Below are 25,963 nucleotides of genomic sequence, written 5' to 3'. Positions count from 1 at the left end.
CGGCTGGCAGAGTCCCCTGTCAGAAGTAGCTTCAACTCCCACCTCGGCAGAACTTCAACCCGTCCCGAGGGAGGTGGGGACATTGAGTCGAATGGGCCATGTTCCGTGCCTCTATTGTTGAGGCGGCTGACCGAGCTGTGGCGCAAGGTGGTGGTGCCTGTCGTGGCGGCAATCCCGAACCCGTTGGTGGACACGGCGGGGGATGCCGTCAAGCTGAAGAAGGAGTCCTATAGGACTTTTTTGTCCTGTGGGTCTCTGGAGGCAGCTGATAGGTACCGGCAGGCCAAGCGGAAGCGGCCGGTTGTTGCTGAGGCAAAACTTCGGGCATGGGAGGAGTTTGGAGGCCATGGAGAGCGACTTTGGACGGCCGAGGAGATTCTGGTCCACCGTCCGGCGTCTCAGGAGGGAAGCAGTGCAGTGTCAACACCGTATATGGTGGGGATGGTGCGCTGCTGACCTCGACTTCGGGCGTTGTGGGTGGTGGGAGGAGTACTTCAAGACCTCCTCAATCCCACTAACATGCCTTCCAATGAGGAAGCAGAGCCTGGGGACTCTGAGGTGGGCTCTCCCATCTCTGGGACTGAAGTCACCGAGGTGGTCAAAAAACTCCTTGGTGGCAGGGCCCGGGGTGGATGAGATCGCCCGGAGTTCCTTAAGGCTCTGGATGTTGTAGGACTGTCTTGGTTGACCGTCTCTGCAACATCGCATGGACATCGGGACAGTGCCTCTGGATTGGCAGACCGGGTGGTGGTCCCCTCTTTAAAAGGGGACGGAGGGTGTGTTCCAACTATAGAGGGATCACACTCCTCAGCCTCCCTGGAAAAGTCTATTCGGGGTTCTGGAGAGGAGGGTCCGTCGGATAGTCGAACCTCGGATTCAGGAGGAACAGTGTGGTTTTAGTCCTGGTCGCGGAACAGTGGACCAGCTCTTCACCCTTAGCAGAGTCCTGGAGGGTGCATGGGAGTTTGCCCGACCGGTCTACATGTGTTTTGTGGACTTGGAAAAGGCATTCGACCGTGTCCCTCTGGGAATCCTGTGGGGGTGCTCGGGAGTATGGGGTACGGACCCCTGATAAGAGCTGTTCGGTCCTGTACAACGGTGTCAGAGCTTGGTCCGCATTGCGGCAGTAAGTCAGCCGTTTCCAGTGAGAGTTGGACTCCGCCAGGGCTGCCCTTTGTCACCGATTCTGTTCATAACTTTTATGGACAGAATTTCTAAGCGCAACCAGGGTGTTGAAGGGGTCGGTTTGGTGGACTCAGGATTGGGTCACTGCTTTTGCAGATGATGTTGTCCTGTTTGCTTCATCAGGCCGTGATCTTCAGCTCTCTCTGGATCGGTTAGCAGCTGAGTGTGAAGCGGCTGGGATGAGAATCAGCACCTCCAAATCCGAGAGCATGGTCCTCAGCCGGAAAAGGGTGGAGTGCCCTCTCAGGGTTGGGGGAGATCCTGCCCCAAGTGGAGGAGTTCAAGTATCTCGGGGTCTTGTTCACGAGTGAGGGAAGAATGGGCCGTGAGATCGACAGGCGGATCGGTGCGGCATCCGCAGTGATGGGCTCTGCATCGGTCTGTCGTGGTGAAAAAGGAGCTGAGCCGTAAGGCAAAGCTCTCAATTTACCAGTCGATCTACGCTCCTACCTTCACCTATGATCATGAGCTATGGGTAGTGACCGAAAGAACGAGATCGCGAATATAAGCGGCTGAAATGAGTTTCCTCCGCAGGGTGTCTGGGCTTTCCCTTAAAGATAGGGTGAGAAGCTCAGTCATCCGGGAGGGGCTCAGAGTAGAGCCGCTGCTCCTCCACATCGAGAGGAGTCAGATGAGGTGGCTCGGGCATCTGATCAGGATGCCTCCTGGACACCTCCCTGGTGAGGTGTTCCGGGCACGTCCAACCAGGAGGAGGCCCCGGGGAAGACCCAGGACACGCTGGAGGGACTATGTCTCCCGGCTGGCCTGGGAAGCATGGGATTCTCCGGAAGAGCTGGAAGAAGTGGCCGGGAGAGGGAAGTTTGGGCCTCTCTGCTTAAGCTGCTGCCCCCGTGACCCGACTTCGGATAAGCGGAAGAGGATGGATGGATGGATGGATGGATGGATGGCCAGCAGATTTCCATGATGCATGTGCTTGATGGGCAGTGGAGCTGTCATTCTTGTTCCTCCTATCGTGTAATCAGTTTTCTACAATTTGCTTTGTGGTTAAAATGTTACTGTCTCAATGTACTTTCCATTAAGAAAGACATGAACTCTGATAACTTCTTCTCCTTCTTATCTTGTAATCAGCTTGTGCACTCATGCTCAGCAGCTCAATCCTCCGTAGTTCATGAGTGCCAGCAGGTTTTGCACAGCAGAAAGTGGGACTATCATTCTTCCTTTCATGAAATTGGCTTCTGCAAGTTGCCTCACTGTCAACAGATGCCACATGAATATGCAGCAGTTCTTTTCTTGTAAGCCGTGTGACTGTGATGATTTGCGCTAATTATGACAAGACTGTTTTTTAATAGAAATAAAAACTGGGAAGAACCAACTTCTAGGCATTATGTGATAGCAGCACCACTACCAACAGGGACATGTTTGCAGCCATTACAAAACACATGAAATTATGGTGTCTGCGATCAAAGACCCAAAACAAAATGGTAACGCTGATATGATTGCCTGTTTTTTAATCCTGGTTTTTCTTGAACAAGATACATTTTTGTTTGTTTTTTTTTTTCAAGGTTCTGAATAACGTAGTTCTTACTTTTACCTTTGTTAAGTGATTTAATTTTGTTTATGAATTATTTATATTATTTAAGCATTATATGGTGCCACAATTTTTTCTAGTAAATGTTAAAACACATTTTCCTCTTGTTCTCATTTGAGTTGGGTTTAAAGTGATACATGAAGTCCTCTGGCATAATTTGATGGTAATGAACATGGTAAAATATCACTTGGAGAATAAAAAAAAATCATTTCTAAGTTTACTTTTTTAAAGTTAGTCAGTGTCAGGTTTGTTCAATGTCCACCTCTTTTTGCCCAAAGACTTTAATTCCTTGTCTTTGTCCCTAAATACTTACATGCTTTGATTTATTGCTTTTTGCTTTTGAGCCCTTGCTAGACCCTGATGATTCTTCTGCCCAGCCCTTTTGCCTTCATCTCCCTCTTTTCTTTCTCACAACAATCACAAGCTTATTTTCAATCTGCCCTTAACAGGCATGAAAATATCAACAAAGTAATGATACAAAATTATTGTAATCTCAAAACCAAAATGAAATTAAATTAATATGTAAAATTTCTCTGCCCAAAAAATATTCTGCCTTTAATTATTTTAGGGGCAGAACATACTGTATACAGTACATGGTAAAATAGTGAACAAAAATGTAATCCTCAGTGTATTGATGATTCATTACAATGAAAAATATTTCAGTACTGTAGTTAATTGATACTTCCCTCGGCTCAGCTTCTATTTGAAATTCGTTTTTAAAAGCCTACATTTATTTATTTTCTAAGAAATGTTATTGGTTGTTAAATGGTGCGATTTAAACCACCTTCAACTGAACACCAGCAAAACCAAGGAGCTGGTGGTGGATTTTAGGAGGCCCAGGCCCCTCATAGACCACGTGATCATCAGAGGTGACTGTGTGCAGAGAGCGCAGACCTATAAATACCTGGAAGTGTAGCTGGATGATAAATTGGACTGGACAGCCAATGCTGATGCTCTGTGTAAGAAAGGTCAGAGCCGACTATACTTCCTTAGAAGGCTGGCGTCTTTCAACATCTGCAATCAGATGCTGCAGATGTTCTATCAGACAGTTGTGGCGAGTGCCCTCTTCTATGTGGTGGTGTGCTGTGGAGGCAGCATAAAGAAGAGGGACACCTCATGCCTAGACAAACTGGTGAGGAAGGCAGACTCAATTGTAGGGACGGAGCTGGACAGTTTGACATCTCTGGAAAAGCGACGGGTGCTGAGCAGGCTCCTGTCAGTCATGGAGAATCCACTGCATCCACTGAACAGGATCATCTCCAGACAGAAGAGCAGCTTCAGCGACAGACTGCTGTCACCTTCCTGCTCCACTGACAGACTGAGGAGATCGTTCCCCACTACACATCTATCTATCTATCTATCTATCTATCTATCTATCTATCTATCTATCTATCTATCTATCTATCTATCTATCTGTCTATCTGTCTGTCTGTCTGTCTGTCTGTCTGTCTGCCTTTAATTGTTGCTAATACTTAGGGGGAAACTAACTTAGCATTTAATCATTTAAAAGGCTAAATCTGTAAATGGAACTTTTTCACATCCAGTCTAGTGTTAGATAGTATAATTTTAGAGACTGTACATTCCAGCTGGTAATGTGTAATTAGAAACAGCTATGCATGATTTTTACCACTCTGAAAACCAAAAAGGAACAAAAAAGCATAGTGGTAATATTAGAAACATTTAGGGACCCAGATATGATACAATATATTTAACATCTGCATTACATCACATTGCAAAATATGTAAAATGTTGTACTCTGTGTATAAAGCACTGTGGGATGATGTCCATTGTGAATTGTGATACACAAAAAATAAGTCAATAACTCCAAATGGTTATTTAATGTTTAGTTTGTCCATGTTAAATATGCTTAATCATGTTGTCTTCAGTTACACCTGTGATCTGTGGTTTGAATTTCTTAATGTCTGCATAAGATATAACATAACACTATCTAATGCCTGGCATAATAAAGCTGCATCTTCATGTCTTATCTTTTTTTCCTTTAGTGCAAAAGATTTAATGACTAATGAAAAGTGAAATATAAATTCCTACTTACCGAAAAGTGAGCATAGTCAAGTAATTAATGTTTTCACAAAATAACTGATATTTGTTGCAGTATAAATATAGACTAGGATGCTTTTATTATCTGAAGAGAGCAAAATGGAACTTTCATGATTTTTGACTTAAATCAATATGCTTTTGGGACCCTTAAGACTGTAACTAAGTTTAAATAATTGTTTCATTAAGTTTCAGAGTAATCCAGTTCAAAGTGATTTGTGATAGATTGACAAATGTAGCCCCTGTGTTAATTTTTTACTTGAAATAGCATTGGATTTTTAAAATCTGTCATTTTTTCATCTTTACAGTAATTATACAAAGAGCATTACCTGTTTTTAAGATGAATTGTGTGGTGATAAGTGCATTTGAGTCGCACTGAAGAAATGAGAAATTATGTTATCTTGAATTAGGCATTGAACCTGTACCCACAGTCCCACTCATTCATTATTCTGAATAAACACAGATAATACTGAAGCAAAATAATCTTAATTGGATTTGTATAGCAAACCACCCATACAGAAAATGGTTTATTGTGACTTTGGAAATGTATTGTTACAGTATAAGAGTTAAAAATACTGAATATATATGTAAATATAAATATAAGTATGATGACTTTCAAGGGGATTAAATACTTTTGCACGTCACTGTGTAATGATCCTACTTGGTGTCATTTTGTTCAGCTTCACATGAAGTATTTTAAACTTCTCCCTTCACACTAGATTGAATTAATAATAATAATACTACATTTTACTTAGAGGGTGGATGGATGAATGTATGGATTGTTAATATTATTTACCGTAAATAAATGTGATGTGAAAAATGACTTACAGTCTTCAGGGTAGACACATCTTCGTGTTACCTCATCAAGGATCATATTCTTAGGACATCGTGGAAAGCAACCTTCCACTCTAAAATAATGAAAAAAAGTTATTGGTTTTCCATTACTTTAAGGGACATGTAATTTTAAAAACTAATCCGAAAACCTCAATGCTTTTATTTTTGTATTAGGACACACTTTAAATAATCAGAAAATCTGAAAATAATATGAAAAGGTGTCAAATTGTAACCAAGGTGGGTAAGAAGAACAGATGAGCCAAGAGTTTCTTTATTTAAAGTCTTAAATTCCACACAATCTTCTTGCACAAGCTATGACATATCTTTTTTATCATCAGCTATACAGAGACAGACTCCACTGAAGTCAGCAGCCAAACAACACAGTAAGAAGAGGGATGCTCAATTAGCAAATACAATATAAGGAACAGAATTATTGACAATTCAGGAGAACTTAAATAGCAGATAACAGCCAGTAAGATGCTGACAGAACATACCATTGAGGACGGGTAATGTAAACTTAGACGACCTAATAGAACCCAGGCAAAGAATTAAGAACAACAGTAATAGGCAAAGGGAGGCACTAAAACAACTTAACTGTGGACACTGGAATGCACTTTCAGAAGCAATTTTTCAAAACTTTCCCAGGACTATTTTTAAAGTACATTAACTAAGTCTGATCCACCAGTGTAGTTTGTCTCTATTAGAATATGATATCTGGTGAAGATAAATGATAATCTGATCACATCAAGCTGTTACATTTTATTGTTTGAATTCCAGTATGAAGTCATAGCTTTACATCCTGCCTTTTAAAGAGCACGTAACTTTAGAAACTGTTGTAAAAATGTCAAAGAAAATAAGAAATACATACGGAGGTAAAAAAATACACTTTGAAGCTTCGGGGTCACTGCATGTTTTAACACAAGGACTTGAACACGTGTGATATCTCCACTCACACATCATTCGGTATGGAATAATAGTACTGCTGTCTGAAAGAGAAAAGACATTCATGGGAAAATAATGATTATATGATTATACTCCAGAATTGGAACCACTATCTAACTAACTAAGTAATCAGTTTTGTGCATCTCTTTCTTAAGAGATGGTGAATATATAGTTTTAATTTAAAAAAATGTAAAACTTTTGAGCTTCACTTTCATTTACATTTGAATTCATTAAGACGTTTTGAATGCATATTTGGTCTTAATTTAAAAACATAACATGGATTACAAGAAACACAAAGTATTATGAATGTAAGAAAGATGCAAAACTCTTTGCCTGGGGATGTATTTTTGATGAAATACAAATTTATCTCTAAAAGACTAGCTGTGCAAGTAATGTAATTAATAAAATGATGAAATTACCATGATGGCAACAGTTGAAAATTTGAAAAGTCTGAACTTTTATTTGGAAAAATGTGCTTTATTTATTTACTTGATGATGTTCTCCAAAGTAACTTAACTAATCATAAGTGTACAAAGGAATAATGAGAGGGTACAATACAACTACTAAGACTAAGCATATTGCATTGCAGCCGTCCATTTGTAGATATATCACAGATACAATAAAGTGCTGATTCACCTGTTTTCAAACCTGCTTAATTTAGTTCAGCTACAGAGCATCAGGTGCAAGGCATTGCCCAACCAAAGATGATTAGCAAGTCCACACTAGTACACACTCATTTAGATATCCATGATTAGTCTCACCCACACCTGCCCAAATTCAGATTCAAAATCTTAGGGATGCAGGTGGGTAACTGAAGCAGCTGAGGAAAAACCCACTGGAAGTAAACCTGCAAATTCTAAGCAGAGTGACAGAGCTGGCATCTGACCTCAGTTTCCAGGAGAATAATTCACCATTGTGCCACGTGATAGTAGCAGATATCTTATAAAATCAGTTATTTGGATTATTGAGCATGGCACATTTGCACAGGGGTGATTTACATTTTATTGCTGTGTCTGTCTGATTTTTTTCCATGTACTCCTGCCATATTCCTACCACACCTCAAAGTCATGCATTTTAGGATAATAGGGGGTTTTCAAAAGTGGTCTACCATTGGTAAATGCAGGCATGTATATGAGTGTGTCCTTTTCTGCCCTGGGCCATTTGCCTCAAAACAGGTTAAAAAATGGAAAACTGGATGTAAAAATGACTTGTATGTTACCTGTCTTATTTATGTTGTACTCATACTACTCAATATATAAAACAAACATAAATATGGGCTCATGAACTGTGTAAGCATCCATCCAGTTTAAAACGTACATCACAGCTGACCACCCTTTCCCCTTCTTCACTCAATGCCATGTACATAAGCCATATAAAGATGGGTCTCTAAATCAATCTATTAATCAGATTAATTGAGAATAAGACATTTTTGTCACATCTCTTGGTACACACACCTCTGTTTGCATACATTGGACTTTGGTTGAACCCACAAGTCTGTCAGAGGTTAATTGCAACCTAACCTCAGCTGTTTTGGAACTTGAAAAGCTATTAGGAATCAAGTGTGGGTGCTGCAGTATCCATGATGGTCCGCAAGTAATCAGTGTATACAAATCTGTTTAATCAACTGAGACATTTTTTTTCTTCCACTGCACTCCTCCATTTTAAGTGAGCTCCCCAGTTCCACTTCTGTATACTTTTTTTGAATCAATTGCAGAACAGATTGTCACAATTGACAAGTTACGTCTATGTATTCCTTACACAGAAGATATGAAAATTTCAATGAAATTGTACATGCCTGTCTGCACTTGCCTATGAAATCTTTAAATCATAAACCTTATTTTAAAAAGTCTATAATTCTGTCTATAAAAAAAAAATGATTACAAGCTAAACATTTAGAATTAATTAATGTTAAAACATTTTCCATAAAGGCTTAATTTTGGAGGAGATTCCAGTTACTAATAATGCAAATATTTTAATTTACTGACTTGGGTCAAGCTGTGCATTTATTATTTGCGGAAAAACAATATTGAAGATTTAGAATAAGGTAGAATATTTACTGGGAAAAAGTTGCAAAGGAGGGCTTGATAAGGGCCAAGTAAGCATTTTCTTTTAATTACATTGCACAGAGAAACGACAGAGTAAAAATAAACTATTTAAACTGACTGGTGATTTCCTGAAATTTTATACCTCATAATGTATCTGTCATGTGAGATAAATTTGCCAAGAAATTGTCTTTGCTTTTTATTATCTGTGAAATAATTAAATCTTTTCCAATGACATTTAAAATGATTTTAAAACAGATAATAGTGCTGCATTTTTTTCTTTGACAAGTGTAATTTTTGAATAAGTTGGGGTTTTTTTAATCAAATGATCTTATTTTCTGAGTTTTCCATTTTAACTGTTTACAAGTAAATACAGCCATTGACAGCAGAGCATTACATGCACAAATCCCTAATATCAACATTAGAAATTATAGCTTTAAGTCTTTTGATTTACTGTTAGATTTGCTGCTGGCTATGTGTTATATGAAGTGGCATTCAAAATGATACATGAATCTGCAGTGTGTTTAACTGAGTGAAGTGAAAAACAGATTCAGAAAACAGAATGATTTTTTTAACTAAAAAAAGCATTTATACAAATTAATGTCAAAGTCAAATTTTAATAATGAGTCCAGTGCAAGGCAAGTCCTATTGGATGTTTAACTTTTTAGTTGATGGCTTGAAGAAGCCAGTTTTCCATAAAGGCTACATCTGCATTAAATGGCAGCTGATCCGGCACCTGGAGCTCAGGGTTGCTGAACTGGAGGAGGATTTGGCTGGCCTGCGTTGTAGTAGAGGTTTAGTGGACCTGGCCAAGGTGTCCTTTAGAGAGATGTGTGATTTTAAAAATGGTGTCCCTCAGCGATCAGTCTGGTACTACTACTCTTTTTAACATACTTAAATGATCTGGTTAAGAATATAAATAACAAGTTTGTTAAGTTTGCAGATTATGCTAAACTAGGGGAAAAGGCAGATATTGTAGAAACAGCTAAGTAGTTACTTAGGGACCTAGATAACTTTAAGGCTTCGGCAGATTTGTGGTAGATGAGATTTAATATAACTAAATGTCAGGGCTGGCACCCTGCCCAGTGTTTGTTTCCTGCCTTGCGCCCTGTGTTGGCTGGGAGTGGCTCCAGCAGACCCCCGTGACCCTGTAGTTAGGATATAGCGGGTTGGATAATGGATGGATGGATAAATGTCAGGCATTACAAATAGGAAGTGAAAAGGGGATGATATATAAATGCACAATGCATGGCTTGAAACTTGACCCCTGATAAGGACCCCTTATGAGAAGGATATTGGATTAATAGTGTACTCTTCATTATCTACATCAAATGATCAATTCAGCTAATAGTATACTATATTATATAGGATGATGTGCACAGCACAAGTCAAGGAAGGTTATGCTTAAGATACTGTATACAACTCACTAATGAGCTCTTATCTGAAGTGCTATGTACAGTTTTGGTCCCCAAAGTACAAGACAAAAAAAAATTGCAGCACTAGAGAAAGTCCAGAAGAGAGATTAAAGTACTTGAGCAAATAGAGGTCAACAGGTGACACAATTAAAGCATGTAATATTAAGAAGAGAATTAATGCAATAAAGCCCTGCTGTCATTTTAAAGTAAACTCTTTATGAAGAGCACACGGACACATTTAGAAACTTGTTAAGACCAAATTTTGCTAAAATTTTAGAAAGTTTTTCTTCACACAAAGATTGTGAGAGAGAGCCAGCAGCTCAACCCGGCCAGGACACCTCTGAAATGGAAGGATGGGGGAAGACAGATACTTTTGGACACTGCCTCCCCCAAAACGCTAGATGGCAGCTCCCCTGGAGTGTAGTGGTGCTCCAGATTCCCACAGGGCATCCTGGGACTTGGAGTTCGGTTTCTCAGCCCTGTTAGGTGCTGTGGGTGCCACCAGGCGGTGCTGTGAAAGAACCTGGGAGTCATTCTTCCCTTATAGCCCAGAAGTACTAGGAAGTCATGAGGACGGAAGCCCCAAAATACTTCTGGGCTGATTAAAGACCTGGAATTCTCCATCTGACCCGGATGTGCTGGCAAGTCACATGGGAGGAAGAACAAAGGCACTTCAGGGTCAAGGACTATATAAAGGATTGCTGTGAACCCAGCAAGGGAGCCAGAGTCGGGTGGAGGTGGAATAAGCTTGCTGGGAGGTGTGAAGGAGAAAGTAGATAGAGAAGTTAGAAAATTGTGTTTATTGTTGTATGTCTTGCCTGTTTATTGTAGCTGTAGTGCTTAGATGGCACTGTAAGAAGAAGAAAAGAATTAAAGATCTTCTTAGTGCCTTTACCTAGGTCTGTCTGTTGAGTTTAAAGGGGCAACAGCGACCCCTAGCATCCACAAAATCCATAGACATATGGAAAAAATGACCAAGTAGAGTGATAGAGAGTAAGATTTTGGAGACTTTCACATCTCAACTCACTGTTGTTTTTGAGTATTTTGGTGAGTACGGTAGGTCAGCTTGTTGACCTGGTCTTGTCATATTGAAACCGGAGTACAAAGATTATATTCAAACAAAACATAGAAAACTGTACTCAGATGGTGCACAGGCTAAGAGATTAAATAAGATCATCAACCACTGTAACACAGTACTCTCCACAGCTTATAAACAGCAAGAGGATTAATGTATATGTATTGATCGGGTTTGATCTGTTGGCAATATAAAACATAAACTTACAAAACATAAAAGTTCAAATCTATTTAAATGCACAAAATAAATTTAAAAAGTCTAAATAGCCAGTAAAGAGTAGAAAATGTTTTAATGTTCAAGAATGTCAGTAACAAAATGCAATCAAAATTGGGAGAGTAATCCTAAAGCTGGATTATAACTTTGATGCTGAAAGAGCAACAGAAATACACTTATTTTATGTTAGGCATTTTAAAAACAACTTTTGAAAACATATTTTGGCAGTACTAATATACAGTACCAGAATCAAAGTAAGTAACCTTACTATAACTATTATATGAACAATTAAGCAGTTTAAATTGAATCCACTCTCAGTTTCTGTTTTGTGGAGTTTGCATGTTTTATTGTGTCTTGGTGAGTTTCTGCTAGTTCTTTCTCAAACCCCAAACAATTGCAGGAAAGTTGAAAAGGAGACTCTAAATTAACTTAATGTTAGTGTGTGCCAATGATAGTCTGATTCCCCATCCAAGGGCTGTTTCCTATCCTGACCCAAATACTGCTGAGATAGACTCAAGCCACTGCAACACTGAAGTAGAATAAGCATGTTCTGTAATGGATCTATTCATAGATGAATAGGTACTGTAAGTAACAAATTATTCTTCAAAACAGACTTGTAAGCAAATAAATAATTGCAGAGTCATTTGACAGTGATTCACATACAGGAAAAATCAAATTGAAACTGTAAAAAATATAGTACAATGGGAAGCAGTAAAAAAAAATCTTAATCTCACAAAGCTTCTGCTTTCAAAAGAATTAACAATACTTGAATCAATAATATGGGGCGGCACGGTGATACAGTGGGTAGCGCTGCTGACTCACAGTTAGGAGGCCTGGGTTCTCTTCCCAGGTCCTCCCTGCGTGGAGTTTGCATGTTCTCCCCGTGTCTGCGTGGGCTTCTTCCGGGTACTCCGGTTTCCCCCCACAGTCTAAAGACATGTAGGTTAGGTGCATTGGCGATCATCAATTGTGCTTGGTGTGTGTGTGGGTGTGTGTGTGTGCACGCCCTGCGGTGGGTTAGCGCCCTGCCCGGGGTTTGTTTCCTGCCTTGTGCCCTGTGTTGGCTGGGATTGGCTCCAGCAGACCCCCGTGGCCCTGTAGTTAGGATATAGCAGGTTGGATAATGGATGGATGGCTGAATAAATAATACTGAAACTAAAATTAGGAATTTAAGCACATAGACTGATTAAAATGTTATTTTGGGTACATGTTTCTCTTTTTGGATGGTGTGGGTTTTAATTCCTGCCCCTTCACTATCTGTATATAATTTGCATGCCTTCTGTCTCATTAGTCTGGAATTAGCAAATTTAATAAATGTTTTCTTATTTGTGACTCTTGAAGTCTTTTCTTATTTATGACTTTTTGTTTTAGAAATTTCATAACCTGTACTGTATTGTCCTAGATAAAAGGAATGGCATGGGTGATCGTGTCTGATTGAAAGTAAAAACTAAAAGATTTTATTAAACAATAAAGGTAATTGAATAAAGTGATAAAGCTATTCAATTCAGTGCACTTTTGATATGTATAATTGAATTGCAGACCATTCAGTTACTGTGTTAATTGAATGTGGTCCACTGAGAGTTATAATTAATTAAAGAGAAGCACAATACTAGCAGAGTTAATGGATATCTCTAATTGCTGGGCAGACTGCAAGTTTCCTTGCTAATTTATAAATTCAAGGAAACATTCAACATAATTTCTCTATGTTTACACTTAAATACATATTTATATAGTTCAAAATAAAGAATTAATTGTAAATTTTCATTTTGAATATCAATTACTGTATTTTAAATAATCCTTGATAATGGGGGAATTGGTCATTGGCCATTAGACATGTATAGATTAGATTAAATGATGACTTTACATTGTCTGTAGGTGAGGCTGTGTCAGAATGATGCCCCTCAAGGGTAAGTTTCCACCTTACATACCACGTTACTGATTTTACTTCTGGCTTCACACAACTGCTTTCTGTGGGTTCAGGAAATAGACAGCAGCTTGAGTATAATTTTAGTCAGTCAGTCAGTCAATATCCAACCCGCTATATCCTAACACAGGGGTCTAATGGAGCCAATCCCAGCCAACACAGGGTGCAAGGCAGGAACAAATCCCAGGCAGGGCGCCAGCCCACCGCAGGGCACACACACACACCCACATACCAAGCACACACTAGGGACAATTTAGGGTCGCCAATGCACCTAACCTGATTATTTATATTTTCAGTCAAAGCTAATTCCCTTATTGTACCATACAAATAACATTCTGAAATATCCAATTAAAGGTCATGGGGAACAGAACCTTTCATAGCACCACTGGGTGTGAGGCCATCTCGGGACCTACCTATGCATCTATGTACAAGTCTTGCAAATGTAGGTTAATTGTCATTTTTAAATTGTCCCTAACAAGGGAATGTTTGTAGAAAAACTAAAGTAAGGAAAAGTCCACAGAGACAAGGGGAAACCATGCAAATTTCAAATAGACACTGATCAGATATGGGATTCATAATGTTAGGTATGTAAAGTAGCAATACTAAACTTAGTGCCATAATGCCACTTGCAAAAAATATACACATTATAATAAATGCAATCATTTTTAATACATTGGCATCAGAATATACTTTAATAGCACACCACCTTTATTTTAGATAACAGCAGCAAACATTTAGGTTGCAGATGAGGCAGTTTACTGACAAAAAAAAAACAAAACAAATGAGAGAAGAATGGCAGCCTACCTTCAATTGTGAAGCTGCTGATATGTTTAAACTCCTCTGTATTGTCATACATCACTGCTCTAACAAGAAGCCTCGTTAGTGTAACAAAAAAGCCCTTTTGGTTATACAACTCGAAGGAACTGTAGCCTGGCATCCACAGGCCCTGGTGGTGCAAGAAGGTGGCCTCTTTTCTAAAATCTTCATTAGCACTCCATTGTTCCAGCCTCAGAGAACCATCTTCAGAAGCACAAAGAAAGTAATTTGGCCTCTCTGCTGATTCAAAGGACACAACTGGCAACCCTGTTAGCATGAAGAAAAATTGTAATTGCTTCAGATACTGCTACTGCAAAAATGTATATTTATAATACTTACTAGTGATTAAAGTCAGTCTGGGAAGTCCAATTACAACCCAGTTATAGAACTGTATGGGTATGGCTTTGGTCAGTATTAGAAGAAATCTTGACCAATGTAGGTTAATAAATAAAATTTACAATGAAGAAAAATGCAATCCATGTGATAGACAATGGAGGTAATAAGTTTTATAACATTTTATTAAATTATGTGGCACCCTCATTTAATGTAATTTCACAAAACCAAGTTTCATGGTTGTGAAAAAGAACAGAGAGATATCTATTCTAGTTTACAAATGCAATATATGCAGAGTGGCATTAATGTATTTTTGATTATACAGCACTTTCCAGTGGAAATATTTTTATTATTTTTATTATTCTGAAGTGTATATCCTTGTATTTGCACTAATAATACCTGTCTAATGTTTTCCTCCCATCTGTGATGGATTAGAGAAATTCAAGTCTTCTACTTAAATCTGATACTGATCCTCATGTGCAGTAATAGATACGGAAACTGACATTTGACCTGATCAGTTGCTCAGACGGTTAGGAAGCAGAGTGCCATTCAGTCTGTAGGCTTAAGTCTATTCACCAGAAAGACTGAATACCACATATCTGATATCTTTCATTATTATGTCACTGATTGACATAGTAATAAAAATGGTTTTAACATTTTTACATCAGAATCCTTCGTTATTAGCAAAACAAAATAACATTAAAAGATCTGACAAATAAAATCTCAACAGTATAAACAAATATAATAATATCTTCTGAGTAAATAGAGCTATCAAGGTAAACTGAGAGATACATATCTTTTCTGTACATCTGGTCTAAATCCATGCATTACATCCATCTATTAAAACCAAATTGCTGATTAGGCATATGTTCAAAATTAGGCTGCCAAATGATTTACAAGAAAAAGTCAGTCCCATATTACTATTTAACAGAAACTGTACATAGGAAAAGCACCTTCATTAGCAGCATACATTAAATGAATACTTTGGTGATATTCAGATCTCAAATATGTATCATTTTGAACACATCAAGAGAATCGTGATCAGTGCACTACTGTAAGTTGAGGTGAATGGCATGTTTTCTTTGAAACTTTTACTTTTGTATGTATTTAACAGCAACACTCAAAACCTACAGCACAGCTTATGGTTACTTATACAAATAGACTAGGAGGTTTTGTAATATTTGAATGCATTATTTGGATGTGCTTAAACATGCTTCACAAGTCTAGTTCAGGAAGACTAACACTGAAAGTGTTAGTTCACCTTTACTTATTTGTGTTTATACAGTATGTATTTGTTGATTTCTTTAAATTGTTCTACGTCAGTGTTAAAATTACAGCTTTGTCAAGAAGAATGAAAGTTAATGACTAAACGTTGGTTCAAAAATAATTTGCTTTTGCATTTTATAATGTTAAACCTATGAACTGTTTGGCACTATTTTGGTTTAAATTAATGAATTTATGAAGTACATTACATAGATTATCAGTTGCGCTTTAAATAATCTTGTATTTTACTTTGTCAATTTAGAATTTTACTCTTGTTTAATTTGTAAGACACCTTGTAATGTGTGCTTTGTGCAATAGTGACAACTTTCATCTTAACTAAATGAGCAGACTGAACGTAGAGACCTCAACACACATAAAATCTGAACTTTTTCTCTGAGTTGATCGTTATTTATATGTAAAGATTAACGAGTTACTGGTTTGAATTGTACATTTTTAATCGATGTATTAACTAACATGAACATTTTCACGATGTACTTTACTACTTGTACACCCTCAATGAGAAAAGTGAGAATATTAAAAAAATAAGTTGTCAAGCCACATCCATAGTAGTGTAATTAATTTAAATGAAGGCATATTACAAAAACAATTAACTGTTTATTGGTTTTATTCATTAACATCTACAGTTTAATGCATTGTGTTTAGTATTACCATACCTGGAGATAAAATATAAACAAAACATGAAGAACTTAAAAGATCTTACTTGAAAATCTGTCCTTATAAAGTCCAGCTATTATCATAAAATTAAAAAGAACTTTTCCTTCTGCACTGATCTTTGGCAATGGAAACACTTCTCCACTTGTTAGATTAGCACCAAAAACAGTGTCATTGTAGGCAGAGTTAAACAGTATGTAAGGTCCTTCACCTAGCTCTGAAAAAGAAAGTGTGAATGTTACTGTATCTTTCCTACCGTCCATTTACTTAACTAATTCTAAGGAGAGCTTGCACATGCAAATGCACACATACATGCAGACTGACGTACACCTTTATGTAACGCAAATATTTGGAAGTATATACCATATGAAAAATCTACCTTTAGTCACACTGTAACTGTTTACCTTGCTCAAATCTCATGGTGCTAAAAATTATATTAAAAAAATGTTAAGTGACAAGATTTTAATTAAAAAATGCACTAAAAAATATTTTTTTTCCTTGTGCTACAATTTTGTTGGTCATATGTGACTAAAAATAAAATTGTGGGGTGCTCAAAAAAGAATTGATTTAATTCAATTAAAATACATGGATTAGTTTAAGTAAAATTTCTCTCCAGCTTAACTATGGAAAGAAAATGACACATCATATAAAAGCTGATTAAAGTATGTAGGATAATGGTTATAATTGGAGAAATGGATCGATAACATCAATTGTTTCCTAGCTACCTGCTTAAAGCACTAAATAATACTTGTATAGAATATGTACACGTACCTCGATTGTAGTATTCACAGTCATATGCTGAAAATATAAAACAAATTGAAAATGCTATTAACACATTAAGGCTCATTTAAGTCTGTTGTGGTACATTATTTGAATTACAAATGCAAAAAGAGAGAAAGCAAATGGGTGAAAAGAAATATAAGTTTTGTGAAGATTACTAGAATATTGAGCCTTGAAATAAAGTAACAAAATTATATGAAATAGTAACATAATTATACCATCTATACTGAGTTTTGAGATGGAAAAAAACAGGCATCGTTTGCCTCTATGTAAAGTCACTATTCAGGGAGTGGATGTGGATATGGTGCACTGCTACAAGTACTTGAGGGTCCATATCAATAACAGGCTGAACTGGTCTAGTAACAGTGAGCTATCTAAGAAATGGCAGGGCAGACTCTTTTTCTGATATCTTTTAATGTGGGTAGTGATATTCTTTACAAGTGTGACTTTTGATGCCACGGTGTACTGGGACAATAACAGCACATTAAGAGAGGCCAACTGAATCTACAAACTGATTAATAAGATAAGCTCAGTTACTGGACACATTCTGTCCCTGCTGAGATAGTTATGGAAAGGAGAGTGAAGAATAAATTGATAGCCATCATTGAGTAGTTACAACAATACAAATTATTCAGCAGAACTATATCAAAAAATGGTACTGGGACTGCTTCATACCTACGACAAAAGGCTTTTATGATGCCTTTATAATGCCTCACTGTGACTGGTCTTTTATCATTAGGACAATCAGAAGTTCTATCTTTTTTATAACTGTCATGTGTGTTTGTGGGGGTTGTTGTTATAATAATTCTATATTTCTAGAGCTCATGTGAAAACTATATTTCCCTTGAGAAAGAGTACATATGACCAACTTACTTACTGTCTATCTCTTCATCTGTATCTATCTATCTATCTATGACTCACACGACTGCACTGCATCTCAAATACTCTGGTAAATTATCTCTTACCTGAACAATAGTAAGTTGTGGGAATGAAAGAATAAATAATTTGTGCAAAGTGTTAAATGGGGATGACAAAATATTATCTTTCTTTCCTTTTGCCTAATTTCACTGTATGTAGCACATAATGAAAAAAGTTACTATTGTTTTTCTGGCAGAAGAATATTAAACATCTGAAGAAAAGGCTTTTAAAGGTCTTCAATACACAGTCCAGGTAAATAAAATTCAATCACAAATAAGCTTTATAAATGAATATAAATAAATACCTTAAATAAAGGGGGTAATCACTTAAATTATTTTTTTCCTTCAAATATATTACTTTTATTGACATGACAGCTACATTTTTGGAATATAACCAGAAATCAGTACAAGATACATTAATAATCATGGTGGTCTCTAAAGCGTTCACATTATCTGAACAAACAGTGAGCATCAAGGTGATTCAATGAAATAGCAGTTAAAGATAATCATCCCTGCAACTTACAGCAGACAGAAGGAGATCTCCAGTTTACTGCTACTCCAAGTTGGCAACATTTGTGAGCATACGCTGCTATACTTGTACACAGACATTCACAGTCCCCACCACGGTTACAATTGCAAGTATCAGTCAGGCAATTTTTATAGAACCAAGTCACATCAACCTAGAAAAGAATGGTTTAAAAAATGATCAGTATACACATGACTTTTCTTTTTGTTAGTCAAAGAAATTGTCTATACTCAGTATTTCAAGGAGTGCAGAAATTTTTCAGTCATAATACACACACATATACGTTTATTCTTATACACACCTAATCCAATTCATAGGCACAAAGGTACACAGTCTATCCTAACAGCACTGAGCACAAGGAAGGAAACAACCCAAAACAGAGTGTCAGCCCATCTCAGGTTAAACAAATGTGTACAGTCATACATGGGGCTAGTTTCAAATTGCCATTTACCCTGAACTGCACATATTTGGGAATGTGGGAGGAAAACCCAAGCAAACCCAGGGAGAATGTGCAAACTTCACATAGACAAAAACTAGGCATGTGATTTGAGTTCAGGGCACTTTGTCTGTAACAGCAAAAGTGTTAACCAGCATCTCTAAATCTTAATATATTATTTTTTATACTAAATTTTTAATTTTCAATTCATACTAAAACGACAATGGAAGTGTAGACATTAAAAACAACAGAAAGAGTAACAGAGTGGGTTATTGGCACAAGGATGACACCTACTGTTTATAATTAGTTATACTGTAAATTGTAGAATTCTGAGTGCTCTTCAGTAATTATATGCTAAATATCAATGAAATCACTTTACTACATAGATTGCAAAATCTCATGTAAAAGCTAGTGCAGATTAAATAGCTCTAAAAGAGTTTATTTTTATATCAGTAAGCAGTATGAAAAGAACAAATAGATGTATTCATTGCCAAAGTGGTAAAAAATCATATGCATAAATTGCTTTTAAACTATATTAATAAAACCTAATTTTATTTTCCTCCCTATAATACCTAATTGCATCAACTACTGAGTCCAAAGGTGGGGCAGTTTTTTTGGGTATAGTTTCTTTCACCATGAAGTGGCTCTTTATTAATTGATCTGACTTCTAGATGCACTTATTTTCTAATTTTAGTGTTTATGTTTTAGCATCTGGTGTAATGCAGAAAAAACCCAAAATGAGACACTGGTAAATTGCTGTAGACCCTTCCACACATCGACACTAATGTGAGATCAATATTGAGCGATCAGTTATATAAATATATATGTATAGAAAAACTACTCACATATACAGTAGCGAGAGAGCTGCAATTGATATGCGGTCTATTATTTTTACTATTAAATGGTGAACCACGTGTTTATCCAATGACTTTATTTATTGGAGAAAGTTTCCAATAAAAAAAGCATCCAGCAGTTTTTGCATGCAAAGCATTTAACTTGTTGATTGTTTCTGGAAATATGTCCAAACCATTAGGATCAAAGATCTTGCATTTTGCAGAACATTACTGTTTTTTTGGACATATGCCTATTAATTATTTGCCATTCTCTCTTAAAGATTCAAGTACAACCTAAAGAAAACCTAAAGAAAAAAACAACTCAACCCAAAGTAATTCTTAGACTGTATTTTCATGTCCGCCAAAACACAGTTATATATATTGTTTCACATTTCTCTAAAACAGTTTGTTTTCTGTAACAGTTGTGTGTTCTAATTTTCTAATTTTGTAGGTAGACATTCACACACAATTCTGTTCTTACTTCTTTTTCATATGAACATGTAATATTTATGTCAGAATTTGTATTGGCTAACTTAGAATCTTTACCAGTTTTTAGTGATAGAAACAATAGAAGCTGCAGAGACCATTCATTAGCTTCTTTGATGAGTTGAGAAAAAAACTTCCGGATTAACTTTCATGTAGCACTGCAATCTCTCTATGACACATGCTTTTCATTATTTTTGAATTGTTCAATATGAATTTAACACACTATATTCTAATTGGCATATCTGTGACATTTTTATCAGTGAATGTGGTAAAGAAATAGATATTAAAAGGGAAGGCCTACAGAATGTCAGTGAGACCAGCTATAGTATATGGACTGGAGATGGTGGCACTGACCTAAAAACAGGAGACACAGCTGAAGGTGGCAGAGTTAAAGATATTAAGATTTGCACTGGGTGTGACGAGGATGGATAGGATTATAAATGAGTACATTAGAGGGTCAGCTCAAGTTGGACAGTTTGGAGACAATGTCAGAGAGGAGAGATTGTGTTGGTTTGGACATGTGCAGAGGAGAGATGCTGAGTATATTGGGAGAAGGATGCTAAGGATAGAGCTGCCAGGGAAGAGGGAAAGAGGAAGGCCTAAGAGAAGGTTTATGAATGTGGTGAGCGAGGACATGCTGGTGATGAGTGTAACAGAAGAGGACAGAAAGATATGGAAGAAGATGATCTGCTGTGGCTACCCCTAATGGGAGCAGCCAAAAGAAGAAGAAGGAGAAGCTGAATTTATTCCCTTACCACTTTATGCTATTATGACTATACATATATATATATATATATATATATATATATATATATATATATATACAGTATATTCTATTTTTTTATATTAGGTCATAAAATATAATTATTAATTTCACAAATTTTAAATTAAACATATTAAAACATTTTATATTGAATATTTTGGAAAGAAATTTGTTTTAATTTGAATCTTTCACTCAGAATTATTCAGTGTCCGTGTACTTACCACATTATGACAGGGTGTAAATACATCACTGTACAGTATAGCACATTCTCTTTTAGCATATGGCTGCCTGATAAGATCCCCTTCACATGGCCTCTTGACCACATAGTCACTTTCGCACTATGGGATAAAAATACCTTTATGTATTATTTATGTATACATTTATATGTTATTATATATTTTTTCAAAATGGGTCATAGCCTCATCCTGTAATGAACTTGTTTCACATTCTGGGTTCTACCCTATGCCCAGTATCATTACAATAAGCTTGCTTCCTTTTTTATCTGTAAAGTTTAGGAAATGGATGGGTCACAAAATTGTTTTTGTTGTAGGCATTTGTTAGTCAGTCAGTCAGTCATTGTCCAATCCGCAATATCCTAACTACAGGGTCACGGGGGTCTGTTGGAGCAAATCCCAGCCAGCACAGGGAGCAAGGCAGGAACAAATCCCAAGCAGGGCGCCAGTCCACCGCAGGACGCACACACACACCCACTAGGAACAATTTAAGATCGCCAATGCACCTAACCAGCATGTCTTTGAACTGCAGGAGGAAACCAGAGCACTCGGAGGAAACCCATGCAGACACGGTGAGAACATGCAAACTCCACGCAGGGAGGACCCGATAAGTGAACCCAGGTCTCCTTACTGCGAGGCAGCAGTGCTACCACTGCGCCATCATGCTGCCCCCATTTTACATGGTTCATTTATTATTTTCTGTGTTAATGACTAGAGAAATCTTAAACTACAGTGCCTGGCCCTCAGTTCAGCTTCTAGCTTTATTATTTTGTTTTATGTACATGCTTATTAATTGTGTATTTCAACATTACCTTTCTAACTATCAATGTAATGGTATCATTAGATGTCTAAGGATCATGACATTTATTAAGACATTCTGCAAGAAAGGAGCTTGCAAATTTCACTTTTGTTGATATCTGTATACAGTAATGCCACATTCTGTTGGAAATTTTGCATCCATTCATCTACTCGCTGAAGCAACCATATCACATACTGCATCCTGGGAAGGTGAAACTTTATACTACAAACAATGGGCACAAGACGAGGAAACATTTGACGAAATGTCAGTCAATTGTAAAAAACATTCTGTCACACATTCCACATTCATACTGGCTTACTGCAAAAATGGCTAACTTTGAGCAGTCAGATCACACAACATCATCTTTGAAATTCTGTAGGAAATACTTGAAAGAACCACTGTGGTCATGGGGAGAGCATGGAAACTAAGAAAATGTGCATAGGCCAGGCGTTTAATACAGGTCAACAAAGATGCTCATTTAAAAGTAAGAAAATTTCACCAATGAAACTACCATATCAATTATTGTTGATATTTTTGCATCCATTTGTCAATTTTCAAAAGATAAGCAATCATACAAAACAATCACAATACATTTAATCCAAATCAATTTTAGTCCGCCGCAGTGCACACTCACACACACGTCCAAGATACTCATAAAGGGAAAAATTTGAATCAGCAGTTATCATAGGGGTGTCAGAGAAATGCCATACTGCCCAGAGAAAAACTAATGAAGACATGAAAAAATGTGCAAACTCCACAGAGGCAGTGTTGTGGTGGGGAAATCAACCCCAGACAATGGGCCTGTGAGGCAACTTATTGTCCCCTTTCCGAAATGACTGAAATTATGCTTAATAAGAAAAAAACTCGAGTCATTCCATTTCACATAAATATTTTTTTTTGTTGTTGAAATGGATTTCAAGTATCTCAAAAGTCTTGAGAGTAAGACTGATAATATTCAATTATGATATATTCAGTAGTTCTAGTCAGCAGTGTGTTAGAGAACTTAATTTTCATGAATATGTCTGCAAATTTATTTTATAGTAAGTTGTTTCTTTGCTGAAATACTGTCAAAAATAAAATTAGCCCAGATGATTGACTTAAATGTGTACAGAGTATTTGGCTTAGAAATCTCTAAAGTAGACATAACATGTATGGTGCACCATCTGTTGGAATGCATTTTATAATGCACGTGCTAAAAATATTAAATCCTTGTACATTCCTGCAAATGGGAAACCACAGACATTGGCATTTTGTCAATTCCATTAAATATTCAGGATGCAAAAAAAAAAAACAAAAAGGAAAAAAATAATGTATTGAATGTATCAATGATATTACCCAAAACAAAATAATGCAGTACTCTATTCTATTGATTCCTCCTTCAATAACTTACACCAATGTTTAGTCGAAATACAAAGTAATTCTTTACATTTTAATATAGTGTAACTGTTATTATTTGTATATGGTTAGGGTACAATAGATAAGGGAAAATGTATCTGACGCATAAATCAAAAGATTGTCAGCTCAGCTTTAACCTCTGACACACTCCAACTGAACTCCAACTGTACAAAAAGAAAGGTTGGTAAGTAATTGTAATCTGTGCTAATTTTGAAAATTCACCTAGGTAGAAATACCAAAGAAATATGCAATAATATTAATTAATATTACATAAAAACATGAAACGTACCTGTCCAAGGGCCCAGCTGTCTCCAAATGCTTGAGCATTGCTTACCTCAATGTTACTTGATGTTGTCATATCATTTACAGTAATTTTATCAAAGTTACCACACATTCCTGTTAGCTGGCCCTATGGAAAGAAATTCCAATAGTTGAAATTGTTTTTAATATTTGTATTTGCTTTTATTATTGTCTACCATTATTGGAAAGATCTTCCCAGGGGTTTGAGCCAGAACTCGGGAAGATATTGTTGGACCCAATATACATAAAGAACATCAGATATGCAAAATGGAGGAACATACTGCAGGTGAGAGGAAAACTTTGCTACAAGCTAGCAAGAACAGTAAGGTAGTAGAGTGCAAATCAAATCATGTCACACAGGCAAAATAAAAACCCCACCATAATACTGTATTGAGGACACATTACAATCTCCTAGATATTGAGGACAAACCCCTTTAGCTTCATATTAAAACTTTATGGAAGTGTCACAGAACATTTAAGGTTGCTTGATACCAAGTCTAGTGATCAAAGTGTAATACATCTGATGTTGTGCCTGTTGGTAAGAGAATAGTCAAACAGCAGAATATTTGAGAGGATGAACCCGGACATGAACATTGTTTGAGAGAAGTAAGAGAATGCCAAAAAGACACAAACAACATTCTCCAAAAAATTTTGTCATAAAAAATAATTCTTTAGTTTATGCCCTTTCCTTCTCCTCTATGCCCTTTACCTGTCTGAACTATGATTGCAAAGATTCATTTAGAATACCATTTTCAATCCAAAGCTGGGATGCCTAACAGAGAATTCTGCCTTTGATGATGTCACATGCAGTAGTGGTAATAGTCACATGGAAGCAATGAGAAGTCATTACCAAGAACAATGTGGCTGTGGCACTAAAACAAAACCACAAAATAGCAATGTCTGCCAGAGAAATGATGCATAAAATGGTGTCACAGTAAAGAAAGTAAAGATTAACATTCGTAACAACACCCATTAGCTAGCAGAGAGCATTGTTACCTCACGCCTGAAGGTAATTCTAGGGTAAACTCTAGCTCAAGAAGTGACTAAAACTTTAATCTCAGACGAAATGGCAAATACGTTTAAAACAACCACTTCTGCTAGAGAACAATGAGCTTAGTGTTGGGAGGTGATATGGGACAAGTTATTTATGGTGAGAGAGGTCATGCTATTGATATTTAATGGACTGAAGTGGGAAATATGCCAGGTGACTCTTGAGATACCCAAGTTACTATTTTGCATAGCCAGCACTAAGTTATTCTACTACTGTATGTTGAGTCCAACTGTGATATATCCTTTATGTGTTTAACCTACTAGATATAACAGAAACATTATTAACTTTCATTTTGTTAAATAGAGCTATATGCAGGACACTTGGAACCATTACCACTACAAATTGAAACAACTGGTATGAGGGGATAAGAAGGGCCTGCTTGGTTTTGTTACATGAAGGCATATTAGTTCTAAGCATAGGATGCTGATGATAAAGAATGAGGGCCATTTGTATTTATGTAACTATAGTCTGGTGGTACAAGGAAACATCCTGAGCCATAGTTAAAGTGCTTTTATTTGATTCTAGTTATTTTATGCAGTACTGCAGTGTAAATGAAAATACTCACAACTAAAATAATGAAGCGATTGTTAAGATATACTTTAAGAATACACACAAACATACGTCAAAAAATCATTCTCACCTTCCACTGTGGTCCAGCTTGTATGTGCACTGTAGTTTTAGTGTCCCAAAGAATAGTTATTTCTTGCTTTGGAAAATGCAGCACAGTATAATAGCCAGCTTTCCACAGCTGAAATTCGTAACCCCTTCCAATGACACTTGAAGAACTCTAAATATAAAAAGGCATTCAGAAAACAACTTAAGCACATTTGATAAGTTCCCATTCTTTTCAAGTGGCTGATACTCTGCCAAGTTCAGCACAATAATCCTGTGGAGCAAAATGTCAGGCAAATGTGCGGTCATGAATTCTTTAGAAGTGAAGCACAACAGCCGCCTGCTTTCTACAGGCAGCTGCTGGATGTACCTTTTCTGTCCAAGCAGTTTAATGAGGACATTTTGCATCTTAAATAAGTTATCTGCTTTAATAAAACTATAATTATAATATATGACATTTTGCTTTGTAATTTGGAAAAAGTATGCGTTTTACTGACCAGGGCTTTAACTCTGA

The 25,963-nt window shown here is 36.9% G+C and overlaps 1 protein-coding gene across 1 annotated transcript in view; it reads right to left on the bottom strand.

The window, feature by feature from the left end:
• otogl (otogelin-like) overlaps positions 1–25,963 on the bottom strand; it is a 224,147-nt gene that overhangs the window by 89,610 nt on the left and 108,574 nt on the right. The window contains exons 22-30 of the mRNA XM_039762177.1: positions 25,478–25,624; positions 23,776–23,895; positions 21,281–21,397; positions 18,539–18,695; positions 17,090–17,116; positions 16,368–16,535; positions 14,039–14,317; positions 6,492–6,609; positions 5,618–5,697 (exon numbers count right to left, since the gene is read on the bottom strand). Coding sequence (XP_039618111.1) covers positions 5,618–5,697; positions 6,492–6,609; positions 14,039–14,317; positions 16,368–16,535; positions 17,090–17,116; positions 18,539–18,695; positions 21,281–21,397; positions 23,776–23,895; positions 25,478–25,624 — 1,213 coding nt within the window. The remainder of the gene's footprint in view (positions 1–5,617; positions 5,698–6,491; positions 6,610–14,038; positions 14,318–16,367; positions 16,536–17,089; positions 17,117–18,538; positions 18,696–21,280; positions 21,398–23,775; positions 23,896–25,477; positions 25,625–25,963) is intronic.

The sequence above is a fragment of the Polypterus senegalus genome, chromosome 8, assembly GCF_016835505.1.
Source record: "Polypterus senegalus isolate Bchr_013 chromosome 8, ASM1683550v1, whole genome shotgun sequence".
NCBI classification, from domain to species: Eukaryota; Metazoa; Chordata; class Cladistia; order Polypteriformes; family Polypteridae; genus Polypterus; species Polypterus senegalus.
Note: the sequence above shows the minus strand (reverse complement) of the source record. Positions and strands in the feature narration are given on the sequence as shown.